Consider the following 23,070-nt stretch of genomic DNA (forward strand, 5'->3'; position numbering starts at 1 on the left):
ATTTATTTAAAGAGAAAAAAGTAAAAAGACAAATTCAAAATGGCGGCCAGTAGGTCTCGCCGTAACTTTGCCGGGACAAAAATGGCGGGACTTTTGAACAAAGAGGAAGAAGACGACTTTTATAAGACAACTTATGGCGGGTTTATGGAAGAGGCGGATGATAGAGATTTCAATTATAATGTAAGTGTTTTACAAATTTTAGCAGCATAGCTCTTTTCAAATTATGCTCCGTAGTTCTGACAGCCCGTCCGACTGGCCTTCAATTAACCATGGATCGTAATATGCAAGATCTACACAAATATAGTGATCCTTTTCATTTATTCAACGCCAGGCCTATAACAAAATACACACAAACTATTTTATTTTTAATATCACTACTATCCTCTCAGTACATATAAGTTATCTTGTTGATGTTGCATTACTTATGAACAAAATTATTCTTGTTTTATCCCTATTATCTATCTTATTTGTTTGTAATTACCAATATCAGCGAAAATGACAAATATTTTTGTGTATTTATCTGAATTGATATATTTATTTAGTCCCCTGTAGACGAAGACAGTGAGGTTGACAGTGACTTTTCCATTGATGAAAATGATGAACCAAAATCAGGCAAATAAACATTAATTCTGATGGATACAATAAAATACTTTTCTTTTAATTTATGTCAAAGGCTTACTTTTGTCAATGTATTTTTTAGTAGCGAAGCTACTCTATAATTCACTTTGTCCGTCCGTCCGTCAGTCAGTCCGTCAGTCCGTAACGCTATGGGGGAAATGGGATTTACTCAGCTCCTATAAAAGATAGAAATTTTTTGACGACATTCCCACCATTAAGGAGCACAATTAACTATAAAACATCATTGGCGGTCGGACCGATTTTTAGCAGGTTTTAGGCTATTTTTATATTTTTCACATTTTTCTCCATATCTCCAGTGTTTGTGGTCCGATTTTAAAATTTTTTTCAGTTACAGATATCAAAATCTAATTTCCCGTCGTTTAAAGAAACAACCATGAAGGCCAGACTGCCTTTTTAGCAGGTTTTAGGCTATTTTTATATTTTTCACATTTTTCTCCATATCTTCAGTGTTTATGGTCCAATTTTCAAAATTTTTTCAGTTATAGATATCAAAATTAAAGTTCCCGTCTTTTAAAGAAAACAACCATGATAGCCGGACTGCCTTTTTAGCAGGTTTTAGGCTGTTTTTTTTATATTTTTAACATTTTTCTCCATATCTTCAGTGTTTATATTACGATTTTCAAAATTTTTTCAGTTATAGATATCAAAATTAAATTTCCTGTCTTTTAAAGAAAATAACCATGACGGCCAGACTGCCTTTTTGGCAGGTTTTAGGCTATTTTTGATATATTTAACACTTTTTCCATATCTTCAGTATATATGGTCCGATTTTCCCAATTTTTAAGTTAAGGATTTAAAAATTAATTTTTTTGTCGTTTTAAGTAAACAACCATGGCGGCCAGACTGCCTTTTATCAGGTTTTTGGCTATTTTTATATGTTTTATATATTTCCCCATATCTTTGTCTATTTTGATCCAATTTTCAAACTTTTATGGGATATCAGTATCAAAATAGTTTTTCCCATTGTTATGAGCATCTTTAATATAATTTACTTTGACCATGTCATCATACAAAATAAAACAAGGTTTCATGTTTATTTTTTCCAATAAATCTATTCTTGATTTTAGTAAAAACCTTTTAAATCTACCTATACGTATTCCCATTTACGATTTTTTGTGCTTCGCTACTTATGGATGTTGTCATCCTTGTTAATTTAATTAATGGTTCCCCTAGGGTCTAGTGGACAAGGGAGATGTTATAATTAGGGATGGGAATCCGTCGAATTTTTGGGCCGGATTCGGATTCCGGATTCTGAAGGAATCCGTCAAAAAAAGTGACGGATTCTTGCGGATTCCGGATTCTTATTTTTGGCGGATTCCGGATTCGGATTCCGGATTCTAGCAGTATTTTAAAAGGCCGTCCGTCACAGAGGGATAGCTTTTTTCGTTAATTTATCACTATGTTACTTGGTTGAAGCCTTGATTTGTTCTAACTAAAACATTTACATCACATTAGTAATTATTAAAATTTGTTATGTAGAAAAAAATTTAAGTGCTACGTATGTCCTAAAAATGTGCTTGGTATTTTCTAACCTATTTAAATTAAATTTAGCCTACCAATTTAGAATCCGGAATCCGCTTTAAAAAACGGATTCCGGATCCGGATTCGGATCCGAATTCCCATCACTAGTTATAATGTAACCTAAATCAACCCCATAAAAGTACAATCTCATCAGACATGCCTAGCTTTAGATAGTAGACCTTAGTATGTTGTAATATTTACTAATTGAAATTCCTATCAATGATAAAATACTGTTCTATTGTATTTGATTAAAAATTTAAAACAGTATTCTACCCACAAAATAATTCACCCAAGCTTGAAGGGGCCTAAACTTTACGGTAGCTTATTAACTGCGCGAGTCTGGCCATCTTAGCCTAACTATCATAAATCTTAACCAACCCAGCTTATCCTAACCTAATATATCATTCTTATTTATTGGTTATATGTCGATTCCGAAATGAATTCATCTCTGCATTTGTGCAATTTAAGCCAGAGAGAAAGAGGACAATGGGCTGTTTAATACACTAGTCCCAAAAGTCCTATAAAAACGTTTCTTATTCATTGGCTTAACAACTTTGTGGAATTTAGTGAATTTTGATTGGTTGTTTCATTAAGTTGAGTGATCAAACTTTTCAACCACTAATTTTAATCAACAGAAGGGATAATCATTATTGGGGATGTAATTTATTGGGCATTGTCTTATTCCTTTAAACCCCTGAATTTTAGCCCTTGCGTAGTGATCAGTAATTATAATGTTTATCTGCCATTACTAGATGCTGAAGCAGAGGAAGAAGAAAGGCGTAGGAAGGTCCGCAGGGGTGCTGGCGTACAAACAAAAGCTTATAAGGTAAACTATAGGAAGGTCCGCAGGGGTGCTGGCGTACAAACAAAAGCTTATAAGGTAAACTATAGGAAGTTCCGCAGGGGTGCTGGCGTACAAACAAAAGCTTATAAGGTAAACTATAGGAAGGTCCGCAGGGGTGCTGGCGTACAAACAAAAGCTTATAAGGTAAACTATAGGAAGGTCCGCAGGGGTGCTGGCGTACAAACAAAAGCTTATAAGGTAAACTATAGGAAGTTCCGCAGGGGTGCTGGCGTACAAACAAAAGCTTATAAGGTAAACTATAGGAAGGTCCGCAGGGGTGCTGGCGTACAAACAAAAGCTTATAAGGTAAACTATAGGAAGGTCCGCAGGGGTGCTGGCGTACAAACAAAAGCTTATAAAGTAAACTATAGGAAGGTCCGCAGGGGTGCTGGCGTACAAACAAAAGCTTATAAGGTAAACTATAGGAAGGTCCGCAGGGGTGCTGGCGTACAAACAAAAGCTTATAAGGTAAACTATAGGAAGGTCCGCAGGGGTGCTGGCGTACAAACAAAAGCTTATAAGGTAAACTATAGGAAGTTCCGCAGGGGTGCTGGCGTACAAACAAAAGCTTATAAGGTAAACTATAGGAAGGTCCGCAGGGGTGCTGGCGTACAAACAAAAGCTTACAAGGTAAACTATTTAATGTAAGCGTCCTTTTGATGCTATTTTTTGGTAAAGAAGCTACTTTAAACACACACAGTCCTTCTGTGCGGCTATGAAAATCATCTTAGTTTTCAGCTGCTCTTAAGAATAGGGGGGGGGGGGGACAGTGCCCAAAAGGCACTTTGTATGAAAGTACCAAGTAAACTTAAATTATGTAAACACCCCAAAAATATACTACAAAATAGAATATGCAGACTTATAAGTCATATTTATAGAATATGTAGTTAAAAAACGATAAAAAATGGTGTGCAATCAAAAAAATATCGATTGTATTCTCAGGAACCTGTTAGAAAGCAGCCAGACACCACCAAACCTAAACCAGCTCCATCCGGACCTCGCCAAGCCAAGCAGCGTGCAACCATGGGCTCTCTTACATCTCCAGAATATGGCAGAAGGAACTGATACATTAATATTTTTAGAAGCGAAGCTTTTCTACATTTTGGGTCTTAACACACCATATCCGTAGCGTATTTTTTAGTATTATTTTCTTTGTGAAATTGTTTGATCTCTATGAAACTTGGCATAATATTTTGTGATTACAATATTATGATTTGGCGCAGCATTCTAGGGAAATATAATGGACATACCTTCCTTAAATTATATGAATGCAAGATACATTTTATACCATCCTACCGTATCATCATTTCAAAATTCTAATATACATTTTACTTTTATCAAGTTCCATAGCTATCTAAATATACTTTATCGTTACAGGAATTGTGTCTTAAAGCCTAATCAAAATATTAATGTATCAACTCTCTGGACAGGTTGACAATGCGAGCTTCAACTGCCCAGAAAACCTCGGAGATTATCAAGACATTGAAACAAAGAGACGCAGAGGCCAGAAGAAGAAAACTGAAAAATAAGAAACATACGAAGGTGAGAATTGTGAAATATGCTTGTTTTTGTGTTAATTACAATTTACTAAAGCTCTTCCTTCGCTCGCTCCACTTCATTTTACTAATTTCATAACATAAATAAGGTTTTAAACCTACCTTTTTGAATTTAAATGAAACTTTGCTTATGTTTGCTGGTTTTTTTTGGGGGTATAAAGGGGGTCATTTTTTGCTTGCAACCAACTTTACGACTCCCTTTTTTAGCTTTTTTTTTAATGTTAGTTGAGTTAATTGAGGACAGTGATCATTATAGAAAAGTATCAGTTTTCATGAAAGCTTTGTCTGTGTTTTTCCTTTTCTCAGTTCTCTGTAACTTTTCCTTGTCATCATCTTAATCCCTTTCTTGATAAGTGTTTCTGTTACCCCTCGTTTTAGTTATTTTTCTTTGTGCAACATAAAACTGTTTGATCTCACTAACCACTGAATCAAATTTTTACCGTTTGTTTTTTGAAAATAAAATAAAAAATAATTTTAGGTGGAAAGAAAATTAACACAAGAGGACATCCTTGCTGAGGCTAAAATTACAGAAAGGTAAGGCCTATATTTGATTGTTTGCAGTGCTAGGTAAATGGAAATTTATAACAGTCTGATGTTTTAAATGTGTCCTCACACGTGGCTATTCTGCACAAGATCCCCGACCATGGGGGACGGCGGTAAACAATATGTATGGGGGAAAATTAAAATTTGCACTGAAAACATCAGCTGATACTATTATCTAGAAAAATGACATGGGGAAATATTTAAAAAATCAGCAAAAACTTAGGGGTGGGAGAATAAAGTTTTCTTTGCTGCAGAGGGAAAAAATGAATCCGGTGTGTACTATTTCTATCAAAAGTTATATATCCTTGATGTGAATTCCCTTTTAAGCTAGATAGTAGACATAGTACATAGTTACTAGAAGTCATAGGATAGAAATTACTGAAAATTTAAGTCTAACAGATTTGCATATTAAACAAGGATGACAACATATGAAATATCATTGAATAACAGATAGATGGTGGGGGAGGTTGGGAGAAAACATGTGACTTTACATGGGAGTTGCATAAATAATGCAGTATAATGTGCATGTGCAAAAACGGCTGCGTTACAGTTGCCGCCGCCAAAAATCGTTATATCTGAATAATTACAAAAAATGCATCAGGAAATTTCAGTGCTGTAACTTTAAATGGCTGAAAAATAACTTTAAGTTAGTTTTAAAAGGTGGCTCATTCGTCTCCTCCCTTTGATATGTTTAGTATGCCCCATATATAATTCACGACATTCTTCCCATAGCGCTACAGACGGACATCACAAACAATCTAAGTGAAATGTAGACTAACTAACTACATTACTTTTAAGATATTTGTTCAGCCCAACACGGTTTTGGATAAAACCAATCTAAGTTTTGTGCATAAGTAGGTCATTTCAACACTTTAAATATCTTTGGTGTTCAATAACTTCCTCTCAATGCAATGTATCATATTGTCAAAATTGCAAATTATTACTACAATATTACTACTATAACTACTTCTCTTTTGCTTTACTAGTAAGTGAAACAGCTAACACCATCTTAATATTTCTTATTATTTATTGTTTATGAAACACTTTGCTAATATGATGGCACCCCAATATTTCCATACTTATCCATCTAAATACTTTTAGATATTTTTATACTTTATACACTTGACATACTTTTACTTTAAAATGGGAGACTGGGAGGAGGGGGGGGGGGGTAGGAGGCTATACTGAAAGGATACCCGCGACCGTGGCTCAACACGTAGCGCATCCGCTCGTCGTCGGGAAGGTGATAGGTTCGAATCTCGGTCCGACACCGCGTCATAACTAAAGACGTTAAAAATGGTTCCCACTGCTACTATGTCAGATGCGCGACGTAAATAGTTAGAGTGGGGGAATGCCTTGGCCCAAAAAAGGCGCAACTCGCTACCATGCACAGTTGGGACTTCTCAGACAAAGGTCGTGCATCTCAGAGAGTTGGTTGTCTGATGTGTGAATGGACGCTTTACAACGCAATCATAAATATTGCATGTATGTTTCAAGGTACGTGGAGGTCTAGTACCCGAAGCGACACCTAGCCCCTAGAGTCTTAACTCTTATACTGAAGAGATCCTGTTATCTCAAATGTATGGGTATTAAATTGAAAGGTATTAATGGCCTTGAGTTTTATGTGATCCCGTTTCTTTCAGATTAGACCATTACTCCTATCCCCTACTAATCAATATAATAATATTTTTATTTGGATATTGCACCAGATTTTAATGTACTTCAGTGTGGCTTCAAAACAGATTAATATCCACTGATTAGAACCGGTTCTCAGCCAAACTTAAAAATCATGTATAGCATCGTATTACAGACAATTTTCCACAAATTTTAAAATAAAAATCATAAAATTATCATCAGTATGGTTACTAGGTTAGCCCGGGCCTTCGTCCCAACGTGGCTAACAATACAGGTTTATATCTAATCATTTTTCATTTTAATATCCGTTGAAAGCTGTCTATAGTTCAATAGTACAATGCAATAAAAAAAAACTTAAAACCATTTATAAAATAACCCAGTAAAAAAAGCTAGAAAAGAAAATTTATAGAAAATGGAGATTGACTTGCAAGAAAATAATTAAAGTACAATGATTACTTAATAGTCTTGATAATTGACAATAATATTTAATTTCTGAAACTGCTCTTTTTCAACTTTTTTATATATCCTTAAATGTGTGTAGTCCAGACACAATCTAATCTTGGTGTTCCTGTAAAAGAACATGAATGTTCATGGGAAATATTCTGTTTCCCTATTACAAGTTGAGTAGCATCGCATATTTTCTCTAGAGTAGTTGATTATCCACACTTTTTCTGCAATAAATTCATATTTAATATTTTTAAATGTTCTACAAGATTAATCAATAAAAGAAACTAGCGACTGCGCTTCTATTATCAAAGAGCTCTACATTCGAAGGGGATTATTCCATAACCTTAAGGGGACTATACACCAATAAGGGCAAATGATTCTAAGCACCTTCCAATAGTATTATTGTTGTAAAGAGGACTATCCACGAACAAGAGCAAGTGATTCTAAGCATCTTTCAGCATTGACCCGTAGTATTTTTTTAGTAAATATACTAGGTTTATGTTTAATATTTGCTTTATCGACTAAAAAGTTAGGTTTCACCATGGTTTATATGAAAAAAACTTTGAAATGTTAAGCATTATTTGGTGCAATATCATCGAATGTTTTGATGAGTTCAAACTGTTGTTTAAAAGCTTTGACACAAAAGAATATTATTGTGATTAAAAATGTATATTTAGAAAAAGGGTTGGTAACTTGTAAACAGTTTAATTAATGTACTTTTGCAATTTACAACATTTGATGCTTTTCTGCAGTGTTATTTTATTTTGTCCTTTGAACTCAACAACGCATTTGATGATATTGCTTTAAAAATTTATTTACATTTCAAATTTTTTTTTCATATAAAACTATGGTTAATCCTAACTTTTTAGTCGATAAAGCAAAAATTAAACATAAACCTAGTATATTAACTAAAAAAATAACATGGTTCAATGCTGGAAGATGCTTAGAATCACTTGCTCTGGTTTCATGGATAGTCCTCTTTACTAGGCTTCTGAAAATAAACAAAGAACTTAGTTAAAGAACGTTTTCATGAAGAAACAATATTTAATTGCTTTTTGCTCATCAGTGCATAGACAGTGAAATTGATGTACTCTTGCCTTTAACAGCGTTCGATGTTTTTTTGCTAAGATTTTAGCTGTATCATTGAAACATAAGAAAATGAAACCACATTCTTTACAATTTATTTTAGATTAGATTTTTAAATATGCATGTTGTGCAACATAGGGGACAATGCACTAACTAAAGCAAGTTATCTATCACCTTAAAGCATTGATTGCAAGCTTTTTAGGTAAAGGCTTTTTTAAACTTTTAACTTTCAAAGAATGAACGAAAATATTAAGTTCTTTGGGCTAATAAGAAAAAAAATATAATGGTAAATTAAGTTTCATAGAAAGTATTTTGTCGAGTTACAGAAAAAAAATACCACAAGTAGGTATGTTTTTTTACTGTCCAAGCATTTGATGAATTTTAGAATTATACAGTTATACAGTTGTTGTTTTTTTCGATAAAACGTAGGTAATTTAGGGTTTTTTCGTCTTTTGAATATTTATTTAACATAAACCTACAATGCAGACTATAAAACATAAAAAGTTGCTAAGATCACTTGCTCTGTTAGTGCATAGTCCCTTTTATATACTCTTGTCTTTCTTAATTATTTAAGTTTGTTAAAAAAATATCAAATATGATTTACCATTTAGGAATAGTTTATAAGAGTTCAACGTCCAATTTCACTATGCATGTTTGTCTGCTTGATAATGTAATTTCAAATGTTTATCAGATTAACTATTCCATTAAACTGTAGTTTTTAAGTTTAACAAATATATATTTATTATTTTCTCCTTTTATCTTTCAATAGGAAAGTATTATATTTCAAACCATCTCTATGCATCTCTTATATATATTGTTCTTAATTTTTTGGGGGGGACATATCTCTTAGGAGAATGTCAATTAACATAAAACTTTTAAGACTAATACTAAACTCCTTTAAAACACAAATCTTATATTTTCATATACTAGCGGATACTTCCATAACATCTAAGGGCTCTGATTTCGACAGGCTAGAAAAATAGCTTCAAATAGTTTTATATAAAAATAAACAAGCCAAAAACTATCACTTGACCTTTGTGAAGCTGGCCTAAAAAGAAAAAAAATATGTTGAGTAGTTATTAAGATTCAGACAAAAAACCTTACAGGCTGATTATATTGATAAAAATATCTATTATTATTAGGGACGTCCAAGATTTTATTTTTATTGAAAAATAGGGGGTTTTAAAGGTTGCAAGCGAATGTATATAATGTTACATTTTTAAAGTTTTGAGTGGGGTTAATGATGGTTTACAAAGTTTAAGATGGCTAAACCTATGTCTATGGTTCTTATCACTATAATCTATTTACAATCCCATTCTTAAACACTATTTGTTCTTGGCCTTTGCTACTTTCAAGGCGTTTTATGCCAGAATATTTACCTGTCCATTTATCCAGGTATGAATTTGTCCCAGATATTCTGTAGACACATTCCACCTCATAAATCTCAATATTGGAAAAGGTCAAGAGGTGGCACGACATAGATACAATATTAGATATTATAACATAATGGATGAAATATTTTGAAATACAATTCTATATAAAATGTCTTCGTAGTCGTACGCCATATATACTATAACAGATTTGATAATATGGATGAGTCATTTAAGAATGTATTATAATTTCATTTAATTATTTGTTGGGTCCGTTAAAAAAAATTTGCTGCATTCATAGATTACTTGAAAATTTTCTTAAATGAAATTCTAAAATATCGACAAAGATTTCGATGAAACAGTTCAATTTGTAAAGCCTATTTAAAGGTATTATAACATTCTTTCATGAGAGCTATTTTGCTTGGATTTTTTTTTATAGATACGAAACATTTTAAGAAAGTAGATATGTTGACAATTATCCTTTTTTATTACTTCCACCACGTTTCTGCAAAGAAATACCAAGGATTAATATTTAATATGTATCTTGGCTATGGTTCTGAATTTGTAAAATCTTACGGAAGCATCAAATTTTTATGATTTGTAAGGAAGTATTGTCAGCAATTATGTAAAGAATTTTCCAGTAAGGTTTTGAAAATATCCAGTGGATTAGAACCGGTTCTCAGCAATATTGAACATTCAAGTATAGCATCGTATTGAAGTCAATTTTTCAAGACTAACAAAGTAAAAGACAACTAAGGTTTCCATTATTTTCATTTCAAAGACTCTGGAAAATTTTTTGCCATGATAAAGATCTTCTAAACAAGAATATTCTTAAAAAACATTTGCATTAAATCTTAAATATGAACTTTTTATATCTATATGTCATATTAAAGAATGTAATGAATGTACTTAAAATAAATTATTTGCCTAGATTAATTAAAACCTTTTAAACATTTTTAATTACAGATATGATTTTAAAATTTAAAAAAAATCAGCCTTGACATTTGTTAATACTTTTCTTTCCTTTCCTATTTCCCTGCTAATTTTAATTTTGTTTACATCTATTTTGATTATAATTGACTTCTTTTTTTATAGAAATATGTATTGTATTAGAATTTTGTTTTAGGTTAAATCTAGCAAGTTTAAAGAAGTATGAAGAAATGGAACTGGAGGCCAAACGGAAAGCTTTGCGCAGTGGTCAGCGGGAGATTAAAGGGCCGGTTATCCGCTACCTGTCCACCAGTATGCCTGCAATAAAGGTAATTGTCTGTCCGCGTGTAAGATACGTTTTCATTTTCTCGGCTCCTATTCAAGATAGACTGATAAAACTTCTTGTCAACATTCCAATCATTATTGAGCATAATTAACCATAAAACATACATGGCGGTCGGACAGCTTACAAGCAGCTTTTTGGCTGCTTTTATATTTTCACATTCCCCGACATCTTTGTTGTTTTTTGTGAATTTTTGAGCCATATGATATCCTATATTATCTCCATAATGATATCATTAACATTTATATTAAGGACAAAGATTCTAATCCTGAATCTAAACCTGAGTTAGAAACAGATGAAGCTGAAGACATTGTTGATAATAAGGAACAAACATATGATATTAAAAATTTAAAAATAAAGGTTTAATTTTCACATTTTTCACAAATTCTAATGGTTTGTTATTGTTTGTGAATTATAGTATTGTATCTAAGACATATAAAATGATGTGTACATGTATATTTTTTTATGTATGCTGCTAGTCTGTGTTTCTGTTCTGTTTAGGAACCGGTTCTCATCCATACGAAAAAAAACTATGTCTAGCATCGGTTTATCCAGCTTTCTACAAATATCAAAAGATTAAATCCAGTTTCTTTTGCCGGTGCCTTCGGCATCTCGGGGCTAAAAAAACTAGTTTTAATCTTATAATTGTACATTCTATATCCGCGGAAAGCTGTTTATAATACGATGCGAGAAATAACTTGAATTAGAATGTTTATAAATGGGATGTGACTTTAATACTTTGTATTTCAAAGGTGTAAGTGTAAATAATCGATATATAATATACGTGGATAATTATTGTGATAGGGGAAAAATTGTCGTCAATTTAGGTTACTAACCTTGACTTCATTAATTGGTCAGTTTGTTAATCCAGTTGGAGGGGAGGGGATGGGGTAAAGTGAGTGCATGAGGGGAACGTTATTGAAGCCAGCTACAAGTTCCACTATATTAGAGTACATGATAATCTGTTTAAAGATCCAAATAATAATAAATCCATTGTACAACTGGTCTTGCAAAATATATATAACTGCATTGTATGAATATATTTGTTTGCTCAACAGAAAGACGTCAAGATGCAGACAGACAAACACGAGAGAACCCTGATCTGTTTCACCGACGAGGCCACCATGAAGCAAAACATGCCACAGAAAGGGGTGAGAATCCCTACGGCTAAAGTGTGTCCAGTAACGCGGTTGCCCGCCAAATATTTTGATCCTGTCACCCAGCTACCTTACGCCAACTTGCAGGCGTTTAAAATTATCCGAGAAGCTTATTACCAACAGCTAGAAACCAAAGGCACAGAACAATAGAAAAATAAAAACATTTGAACAAGAATTCATCTGATGGTCAGTCTTTTATAGTTAGATGTAATTGCTGCACTACTTATGGACACACTTGTAAAAAATAGTTGATTTTTTACGGGCTTATTGAATTATACGACTTTTATGATAAAGGGAATGCACCTGACATGCCAGAAGTAATTTATTATGTAGAATATACGTGGATATATGTCAGTCAGGGGAAGAATTGGAGTCAATTTAGCTTTATTGGTCAGTTCGTTCATCCAGTAGGAGGGGTAAAGGGAGTTGAGAGAATAATCGTTATATTAGCCCTCTATAAGTTTCACTTTTTAGAGAACATGAAAATATTCAGGCTTAAGAATAATATATTCATTCTTCTGATTCTGATAATATAGTTTTGTCCTTCTCTATTTATTATTCTGTGACTACAGGAGACAGATCTGATCCTGAAGTAGCTGCCTGGTTAGAATGGAGGTCCAAGAATAAGGCCAGCAAACCCATACTAACCAGCGTCAACAGGCCGCCGTCATCATTCACCAGCCTGGCAGCTGGCGTAAATAGGACACAGGTCCAACAAGCGCCTAAACCTGTACAACAGCAACAAATTTCACAACAGGCATTGGTAAAGGACAAGTAAATGAACAAAAAAAATTAATTCATACATAATTCCAATTTATACCTAATGTTCATGACTTTTTAGCTTTAGTGAAAAGTGCTAAAATTCTTTTCTTTTTTTTTTTGATTTTGTATAATAGTTTTTTTTATTAGGTGAAGTATTTTATAAAATATCTCGCAGAAGTAACAACATACTTCTATTTCTTTAAAAAATATATTGTTACAGGTCTAAAGGCGATTCTTTATCTTGCCCACAACATCTTATGTGCGAAAGTATACCTTTAAATGCTCTAAACATTGGAGGGAAAATTCAACGATTATCGTCCTCTAATTTCTGTCTAAATTTGAAATCCTGTTTTGAAAACTTTTATATGGACCCATTTACTTAATATTAACTTTAGCAGCAGGTTGCTCCTCAACAGCAAATTCAGCAACAGCAACAACAGCAGCAAATAGTTCAACAGCAACAGCAACAACAAGTACAGCAAGTTTCTCATCAATTAGTTCAGCAACAACAACCACAATTATTGACACAACAACATCAAGTTTTACCAGGTATGGATAAAACAAAGATTTTTATTTGTATCCAAATCAGTGGAGCTACAAAAGCTGACACAATTGGAAAATATTATAATTTTTAGATATGTAGTAACACTAATGATTTCAAGATCTATTTATTTTTCTGTGTGCAAATGTGTTCTGTAAATGGATCACCCCCCTCCCCCAAAAAACTAAATGAACTTTTTTCCCAGGTTCTCCACGCCAGAGTGTTGTCCTCTCCTCAAGGCCCAACACATCTAGCACCCTAAATTCTCCTACGGGACTGCAGACTGTACGTGCGACCGGCAGCCCTCTTGCCACCGCTGCCCGGACAATTCCTACAACAACCCTAACAGCGGCTCAGCTGCAACAGCTGGCCGCCGCCAGGGGCCAAGTGTTTTCAGCCCTCCAGAATCATCTAAAAACTGGAACGGCCGTTAATGTGGCAGGTTCACCAACGGCTGTGGCCATCCCCGGCGGGACTTCAACTGCCCAGGTCAGACAGGTTGCTGTCAGCCAGGTAGCTGGCCTCACAAGGACAGGTCAGCTGGTGGCAGGACAGCTGCAGGTGCGGCAAGGACAGGCAGGATTGCTGGTATCGCAGCCAGCCAGACCGCAGACAATTACGGTACAGAGGTCGCAACAGATGGGAATTGTTGGATCTGCAGGGGTTGGGAGACCTGGCATTAAACAACAAGTGGTCGTCGGATCTCCGCAACAAGGTGAGATATATTAGAATTAACAAGGATGAAAACATCCATAAGTAGCAAAGCATAAAAAAGCATTAAATAGACAAACGGACAAAATGGGCAGATGTTTAGATGTCATATCAAAGAAAAGAAAGAGCATCAATAATATTAAGAAAATCACTAAACCTTCAAAAATTAAATTTTTGTCTTCTGATGCATGAAGGACAGATAAAACAATAAACTAGATGCGTATGCGTATATGTCAAATTTATCTGAACTGAAAGTTTCAGTCGTATTTCCTTTATTGCAGACGAGTAAATCACATTTCACTCATTGCGCTATGAATTGACAGACAGACTGCACTGCACGTTATTTTTAAGTTAATTTTAAACGTACTTCAATAAAAATTATGGTTTTCTTATGTAACTTTCTCCTAGGCTTGAAAAATGCTAATATTTTGTTTTGATGGCAGGTGGTACTCAGTTGGTAGCAGCCTCGCCCAACCAGGGCACCGGTCAACTCGGCCAGCAACAGGTAGTCCAGGTTCCGGGTAGTGTGGCCGGTCAACAGGTGGTACTAACAAGCACTGGCCAGCCAGGACAACAGGTGATGGTGGCCGCCAGCGGGGCTCCAGGACACCCAGGTATAGGGGCTCATACAATTTCACACACAAGATATTTTTATTTGTTTACATAACTTATTAGATGCGAATTGTCTCTATAATTCAGTTTGTCCGTCAGTCAGTACGTAACACCACGGGGGAATTGTAATTTTCGCAGCTGCTATTTAAGATAGACGGCTGAAATTATTTCTGAAGATTCCCTAAACCAATAAGCATCCAGTATGTTATTTTAATTTATGATTTCTGTCAGTTTGTCAGTAATTCTACAAAATAAAATTATGAGAATAATAAAAATGCTTGGAAAATTTCTTGATTTTCTGTTTTCCCATCCATGATTTTTTGCGCTTCGCTACATGTGCACAGATTAATAAATGATCTTAAAGAAAACCAGTAAAATAAAATAGTTGGCGTCAATTCAAATTTAATGAATTGTATGAACCCCTCTTCAATTTGTAGGCACCCACCAAGTTGTTGTGGCTGGAACGGGTGGGGGCACCACTCTGGGGCGCGGCACTCCCCAGCTTGTCATGGCGGCTAACTCACCCAGACCTAGACCTGGACAAGTGAGTTGTTTTTATACTAACACCTACTAACTAGGAAAAACGGTATTATCCTCTTAGAATTTTTTTTTTCAATATTGAAAATTTGAGTATCCCCCCCTAGATATACCACACTTTTCTGGGATCTTGCTGCGTCAAGTATCAACTGTTGGGATTATCAAAGGATGACTCCATGCAAAATTTGAGCCGGATCCGGCCAAAACCGGCCGTGAATTTTATAAAAAACCGGTTTTTTCCGGTTTTTAGGGGGTATCTGTAAATCGATTCAGCTGGAGCAAAACCGGTTGGAGGTACAAAAAAGTTTACTTCACATGAAATTTAGCCAATGCAATTGCCTATAAAAATGTACTTCATCATCAACTTGATTGGACAACTCTTTCCCCTCCTAAATGTCCATTAAAACCTCGGAAACGGCAAAAATCGCCAAAAATCACGCCTTCGGCGGCGAATAACGGCTAAACGGTCAGCCGGAGGCGAATGAAACATAAGTAATGAAATGTCTGCCTCAAAAAGTTGTTCAACATCAAAGAGATGCTTGAAGTCTCTAAAACGACTCCTTCCCCTCCTTTAAGGGGAAAAACTAAAAAAACGTGATTTTCAAAAGTATGCCCACTTCGTGGGTGTGGGGGGCACTGAACCCGTCACCCCAGGGTCACCAAATATAAAGTCTAGGCGGCCCACAATGCTGAATTTTCACCAAGTGAAAGTCTTGTGTCATTATCTCTTATGAGAAAAAAGTTATTAACTAATTAAAATTTCAAATTGTGATTTTTTGATGGATTTCTTTGATTAAATGACAGGCTGGTCAATTTTTAGGCCATTTTTTGCGGTTTTTGGGCCGTCACGCCCAAACGGTTTGCGGTTTTGCCCAACCTAAGTCTGGTTATTTGTGAGGTCTAGGAAAAAAAATCAGACTTACGCAAAAGATTATAATTATAATCTTTACACAGAAAAATGGCACGAGGTGAGGGTTTGAGGGGACAAAATGAGCCGACCAGCAATTTTTGACGGTGCGCAGCTACGTCGTGCTTCATCCAATCTGGGATTTTTTTTTTTTCTTAGACCTCACAAATAACCAGACTTAGGTCGGGCAAAAGGTCCCATGAGATTATCTCAACCCATTTAGGCGTGGCAGGCCGAAAACAGCAAAAATTGGCCTAAAAATTGACCAGCCTGTCATTTAATCAAAGAAATCCATCAAAAAATCACAATTTGAAATTTTAATTAGTTAATAACTTTTTTCTCATAAGAGATAATGACACAAGACCCCCCCCCCCCCCCCCCCCCCGACAACGAACTATGAACTCTGGCCGCAGCGCTCGGCTCCCTAGCCTAAAACCTAACCTAACCTAAAATAGTTGTTCGTCGTTGGGGGGGGGGGGGGGGGGGGGGAATTGAAAAAAATTGGAAAAAAAATTTCTAAGAGGATAACGCCGGAAAAACAAACAGTGCTTTCCCTCAAAGTGTGTGTCGACAACTGAGACCCTAAACCTTTGTAGAGGAATAAATCAAATAAAAAAATATAGATGTGGGAAGTTTTTTTCCTATCACTGCAGGCTACCAATTACCCAATTCGATCTAACCTTACCTGGCCTAAAGTAAACAACAACAAAAAACAGTTAATACCACCACTGTAATTTTTCTTTATTTCAAGAAAAGGGGGGAGTGCCCAAGACAAGACTTTTTTATGTAAACCGCCAATAAATTTGATGAGGCATATAGGGTGGGGTAAATTTTATGTTACATTTAAAAATGTTTATCTTATATTTTTTTGTCGTTTAGTTTAAAAAATTAAATACCTTAACTTTCTAAGAAGAAAAAAATGCCCAGTAACCTTTATCAGATCTCATTTTCTGTTTTTCCATTTTTTTTCTGTTTCGAGTGGAAAATTTTAATAACAAACTAATCACCACTAAAACTATTCAACAAAGTTTATTTTATTTTAATTTTTTCTCATGTCTTTGTAGGTAAATTTTCTCTTATTCTGAAATTCAATATTTAAAACCTAGAATTTTGTTTTTAATTGGCATTAATTCAAATTCTTTAACGTTTTTTTTTTATTTTAATGACATTTGTAACGTTAAACGAAATTGCGACTAAAATATTACAAATTATAACATTTGATCGGGAATCAATAAAACTGTCTGCCCTTGGTTGCTGGATAATCCATATTTATTTCAAAAGTTACACACTACTTTTACAAACTATTTCAAAACTTTTCAACATAAACTATTTTATGAAAAATGGTTCTTTCTCTTGAATATTGGTTCAAAATGGTGTGCTATAATTTTCGCAGAAATATCAACATAGCTATATTTTATTATCGCTAAAATTCTAAAAGCATTTGATTATACTGTCAAAGGAATAAATGTATAAGTATAGATGCATAATTTAGCCTACTACCTGGCTCAAGTTTTGGAGAACAGTTTCGTCTGCTGGCAAATTGCTTTCTTTTCTTTTGTAGGGACTGGACTGTAATTAAATTTTTGACGCTATTAGCTGATTTTAAAGACCCAATAAAAAATCGGGAAAATCTTACAATTTCAAATTACGAACAACTCTGATTTTTTTTATATGGGCCAATGTGATATTAATATTATCATGACAATTGAATGTTTGTCTTAATATAATCATTAGCTGTTTCGAGTTGACGATTCCAAAAATCTTCTGAATTTTGCGGAATTTAAGGCACACCGCTACACATATTTATGGGTTTGGTCCAGGGACAAAGGAATATCTAGATAATACATTAAGATTATTATTATTTAAAAACCAGACGAACAAAGGGGACAAAATTAAGACCCTTGAATTTGCCTAACATATTATACCAAACCCCAATTTATTGCCAAGAAAATTTACATTTCTGAAGAATAAGAACTAGGTATATGGTTTTATGTAAAAATTACTGTTGAACAGTTTATTGTTCTGTTTTCTTTAAAATATTTTTAATCTATTTCAGCATTGATTTATTCTTACTTGGATCTTAAATCAGATTATTATATACTCTGATAAAGTGAAATTGAAGCTGGTTAAAATAACGACCCCCCCCCCCCGATCCACCCCCGTTACCACAACCCCTCCCATCTTACTCGATGAACGAACTGACCAATGAATGATGTCATTGTCCATGATGTTATCAACCTAAATTGAAGACAACTTCCCCCTGTCATAATATCCACGTTTATCCTTTTCTTTACTCATCCTTTATTTTTGAAATGGTTATATGGTGGGTTTATTGTATATTATATATTTTTGTCACATGTAAAAGCAAATATTTACTCTGCTATAAATATTTTAGCCACATTTCTTTTCAGCTAGCACAATTATTAAGTAGTATCTTGAGAATTTTATTTTTAAAAGCGACGCTTTGATACTGTGTACATATACTATTTCAATGAAAAATATTTATTTAGAAAACGGGTTGGTAAATTTTAATCTTACCTACCTCTTCCTTTTGTAGGTCGTAGTTGTTAGTTCCAGCGGTGGTAGCCGGCAGCACTATGTGATCACCAGCTCTCAGTCAGGAGGCACTGCTCAGCTGGTTACATTGACCAGCACGGCTGGCAACACGGGCCAACCAGGTAAACCAGTGTTAAGTGTTCAGCTTTTGAAAAAAAAAATCCTTTCTCCTTTATTCAGTCACTTTGTAGACAACCCTAAGGATCAAGACTTTAGTAAAATTGGCTAGGTATTTATTCAAGTTAATCATTGACGCGGAACGCACATTAAATTTTTACTACCCCCCCCCCTCCCCCCCTGAAAAAAATTTATCCATTTGTAAATTGTAACTATTCCCTTTCTTCCGCCTACACAAAAATAACTCAAACTAATAATTAAAATTACCTAGGCGGAGGGGGGACAGCGCAGCTAGTGACCCTAACAGGTGGCGGTCAAGTTAGACCAGGACAGATTGTTCAAGTGGCTGGTCAACCAGGAACGATTATTTAACAACTTGGCGTAGATATTCTACAATTCAATGAATTAGAAATAGTGTTATATTTTATGTTATAAATGGGTATATCTTATTATTAGAGGAGTATGTCCGTCCGTATTGCTATTTGCGAAATGTGATTTTCTCGACTGCAATTAAAGACAGACTGCTGATTTTTGTTTGTAAAAATAGTTCTAGCAATGTGCATCCACTAAATAATTAACTTGACCCGTTGGTCTCAAAATAAAGATAGGCATTAAACCATATTTAAGGCAAGTGAAAGGTTTTTCGTTTTGTTTCTATTCTATGTTTGAGACCACTGAGCATCTTATTGTTAAATCACTTAGTTCGTCCATCCATGATTTTTGTTCTTTGTTACTTATGAACGTGGTCATCCTTGTATTTTTAATAGTAAACCAATTTACTTTCTGTGTTTTATCTTGTTGCTGTGCCAGTTATGGACAAAAATTAATATAGTTTATCATGTATTGTAATATAGTGAAACTCGTAGCTGGCTAAAATAACGATACCCTCCATCCACCCCCCTTTTGCTATTCCCTTTTACTGGATGAATGAACTGACAATAAATGATGTTAATGTTATGTTAGCAGCCTAGTAAATATATGATAATTTTTCCCGTCATATTATTCATATATATTATGTATTCTATATCCATACGTCTGAAATAAGTATCGATGGTAACTAGGTCAACACCAGATAGTTGTCTCACAGGGAGGACAGATAGTTCTTCAACCACCAACAAGCAAGCAAATGTGAGGTAACATACATAGATAGATAGATATCAAGATAAAAAATACATAGATAAGATGGAAAAAGAGAAAATATATAGATAGATAGGTAGATAAATATATTTCTGCAACCACCAACAAGCAAGTAAATGTGAAGTAATCTAAGCAGATGCCAAGATAGAAAATACAAAGATAGATAGATTTCAAGATCAAATAATATATAGATAGAAAATTTGCTTTATTATAACAATGAGTATACGTAACTTGTTAAAGATATTTACACTATTCTTCATCGATTTATACAAATAGGACATAAACTTACTACATGACATTTGTCATATTAAAAGGCTCCTATAAGAAATAAAGACATACCGAAGTATAGACTCTCAGAAAGCCATACAGACAGGCAGACAGATATCTAAACAATACAAATATTTATTTTGTTTCAGATAGCGCAGCTTGGAGCAGGCTTTGCTTCTAGTACTCGGAGGAATATACACAAGAAATACATCCATCATTAATACACAGAAAATAACATCAAGAAATTTAAACAACTGTTAAAAATGTTTTATTTTGGGAAGAGCAGAAATAGGGGGGGGGGGGCAATAATGGAACTTAGATCTTGATAAAATTCTTTCTCGTATTCATTCGAATCCGGTGGATAGGAACCGGTTCTCATCCATACGAAAAAACTATGTCTAGCATCGTATTAAATCCAGCTTTCTACGAATATAGAAATGTACAATCATAAGATTAAAACCAGTTTTTTTAGCCGGTGCCTTTGGCACCCCGGGGCTAAAAAAACTAGTTTTAATCTCATAATTGTACTTTCTATATCCGCGGAAAGCCGTTTATAATACGATGCGAGAAATAACTATTCTCCCCCGTCGATTTACGAGCTACCAAAGCCAATTGTAACACAGAAGAATTAGGGAAAGCGACAACTATGCATAAATCCAGCTAATTTTTTTTCAATTTTAAAGAATTTTTAAATCCCTAACATTTTAGGAGGGAAAATAAGCAATGCTAAAACTATTTAACAGAAATAATTTTTATTTAAATATTTTTGAAATCTTTTTGTTTTTGATTAGGTTAGGTAAAGTTGTGTATTAAATATTTTCTACCTACTGATTTAGTACAAATGTATAATTAATAATAGCATTATTGTTAAGAGAAAAAAAACTCGTTTCCCTTAATTAAAGTTATACAATCGTTTTTGTATGTTTATCCAATGAAGCTAGGTATTAACTAAAAGAAAATTACTTGCATTACAAAAACCTACCGTTACACAAAAATTAATTTTCTTAACAGTAATTTATCGCATCGTATTATAGACAGCTTTCTGTGAATAGTAGGTATAACGATAAATCATTATCTATGGTATTAATATTGTGATTTCTCATTTTACTATTGGTAGACAATTGTCTATAATACAATACGATACATGATTTTTCAGTATGGCCGGTTCTAATCCAGCGGATATTAATCGGTTTCCAAGTCGTAATGGAAAAAGTATTGCAATATTTTTTAGGTTTGTGACTTATTGTTGAATTGTATGAAATCTTTAATATTAAAATATGATTAAAAAGTTAGGAATTAGTGAAAATCCTTTGATCATTTCATGTTAATTTATGTGCTTGGTAAAATGATATATCTAGCTTTCATCTAATATTTTATAGCATCCTGTTCTTTCCCCAATATAGGAAAACTAAAGGAAGAATTTTACACTTCAAAAATATCGAATTTGTTTTTACTAATATTGTTTCCAATATGGCTTTTAAACCGATTAATATCCGCTGGATTAGTACCGGTTCTAATAAGCCATACTTGAAATTTATATATAGCATCGTATTACAGATAATTTTCTACGACTATAAAAAAAATCATAAAATCGCTAACAAACATAACTGGTTTTGAACTTAAAATTTTTCATTTTAATATCTGCTGAAAGCTGTCTATAATATGATGCGATAAATAACTATAATTCTTGTTATCAAAAGTACAGAGTAGATATAAGCTAAATTAAACAAATTTTAAGAATTTAAAAACGGAGGAGGTATATTTTATCTGATGATAAACTATTTTGCCTGTTATTTCAGCCTGTTACTAAACTGTTTGGCAGTTTTTTTACACAACAAGAAACTTAATCATTTTAGAAAAAAAAATATTTCCAAGGATTTCAAGTTTGTTGCCTATTCTATTATTTTTGAAAAGTTAATATTAATGTTATGTAATTTTGTTATTTTTCATGTATTTTCTTTTATGCTGAGATGTATATAAAATAAAGTAATGATAAAAATTAAATGTAAAATATTGTTATAAACTAATTCTAGCTTTTGTAGTAAAGTTACTCATTATTTTTCGTTGTCCGTATATGAAATAATAAATCATGAATGAAAAAGTACTTTGTGTTTTTGAGACTAGATTGAATTTGTGTTCATTTGCAGAACATAAGCTATTTTTTTCCTGACACACTTACAAGACACCTTGTTAATACCCCCCAAAGAGGCCTCTAGGGGCTACTTGAGAGTGGAGGGGGGTAGTTGACCTCCAACTCTCAATTTTAGTTCTAGAAGGAAAGAGTAAAAAAAGTATAAAATATTTATAAATCTTCACAGGACCTTTTGGAAGCTATAGTGTAAAGGAGAAACACGGCGGTTGGCGAGATCCTTCGATACACACAGACAAACATCCTGTTACAAGTATAGGCACAATTTTGATTAAGCAAAGCTTTTTAGAACACGCTTTGCGAGTTTATAAAGTTTGAAAACAATTTATTTGCAACAAATAAATGGAACAATGAAAGAAAACTTAGACGAGAAAAGTATAAGTAGAGAGAGGGATTAAAAGTTAAAAAGTTTGTCCCGTAATCCCTCATATGCTCAGAGATTGTACAATTGAAAATAAAAATATCTCCCCCACTTAGTCCCTTAATTTGTATGTTCAAATCTGACTGGTAAATAATATGTGAGGCAGTGGTGTGCGCAGCGATTCACCATCCTTGAATGGCACTTCGGAATATTAGACGGTTAATCGAAAATTTAATAACAAAGTCTGCCATCTAAATCTGGACAACATTTCATAATGTAGCTTAAATACAGGATGTTGTTCACTGTTGACTTGTTTATGACTTGGTGTTTAATTCGCTTGGA

At 33.9% G+C, this 23,070-nt stretch overlaps 1 protein-coding gene across 6 annotated transcripts; it reads left to right on the plus strand.

The window, feature by feature from the left end:
• The first annotated feature begins 10 nt into the window (after window positions 1–10).
• On the plus strand, window positions 11–22,322 carry LOC145303880 (uncharacterized). 6 transcript variants are annotated; one of them, XR_013873853.1, is made up of 19 exons: window positions 11–180; window positions 543–612; window positions 2,913–2,986; window positions 3,947–4,060; window positions 4,433–4,546; window positions 5,039–5,094; window positions 10,768–10,900; window positions 11,167–11,236; window positions 11,971–12,207; window positions 12,644–12,834; window positions 13,229–13,382; window positions 13,580–14,089; window positions 14,529–14,699; window positions 15,135–15,241; window positions 18,699–18,819; window positions 19,086–19,170; window positions 19,874–19,947; window positions 20,368–20,483; window positions 21,010–22,322. XR_013873853.1 is itself a non-coding variant. In XM_080145538.1 (18 exons), exons 1-17 carry the CDS (start codon window positions 40–42, stop codon window positions 19,944–19,946), a joined length of 2,421 nt encoding a protein of 806 aa, XP_080001664.1. In that variant the 5' UTR covers window positions 11–39; the 3' UTR covers window position 19,947; window positions 20,368–22,322. The 6 variants fall into 6 exon arrangements, 5 of the variants coding, with proteins under 5 accessions (XP_080001664.1, XP_080001674.1, XP_080001687.1 ...); XM_080145538.1 differs by having other exon boundaries at window positions 20,368–22,322; XM_080145548.1 differs by having other exon boundaries at window positions 13,232–13,382; window positions 20,368–22,322.
• Window positions 22,323–23,070: the final 748 nt, after the last annotated feature.

This window comes from Acartia tonsa, chromosome 2, assembly GCF_053477335.1.
Source record: "Acartia tonsa isolate MP-2025a chromosome 2, ASM5347733v1, whole genome shotgun sequence".
Classification (NCBI taxonomy): domain Eukaryota; kingdom Metazoa; phylum Arthropoda; class Copepoda; order Calanoida; family Acartiidae; genus Acartia; species Acartia tonsa.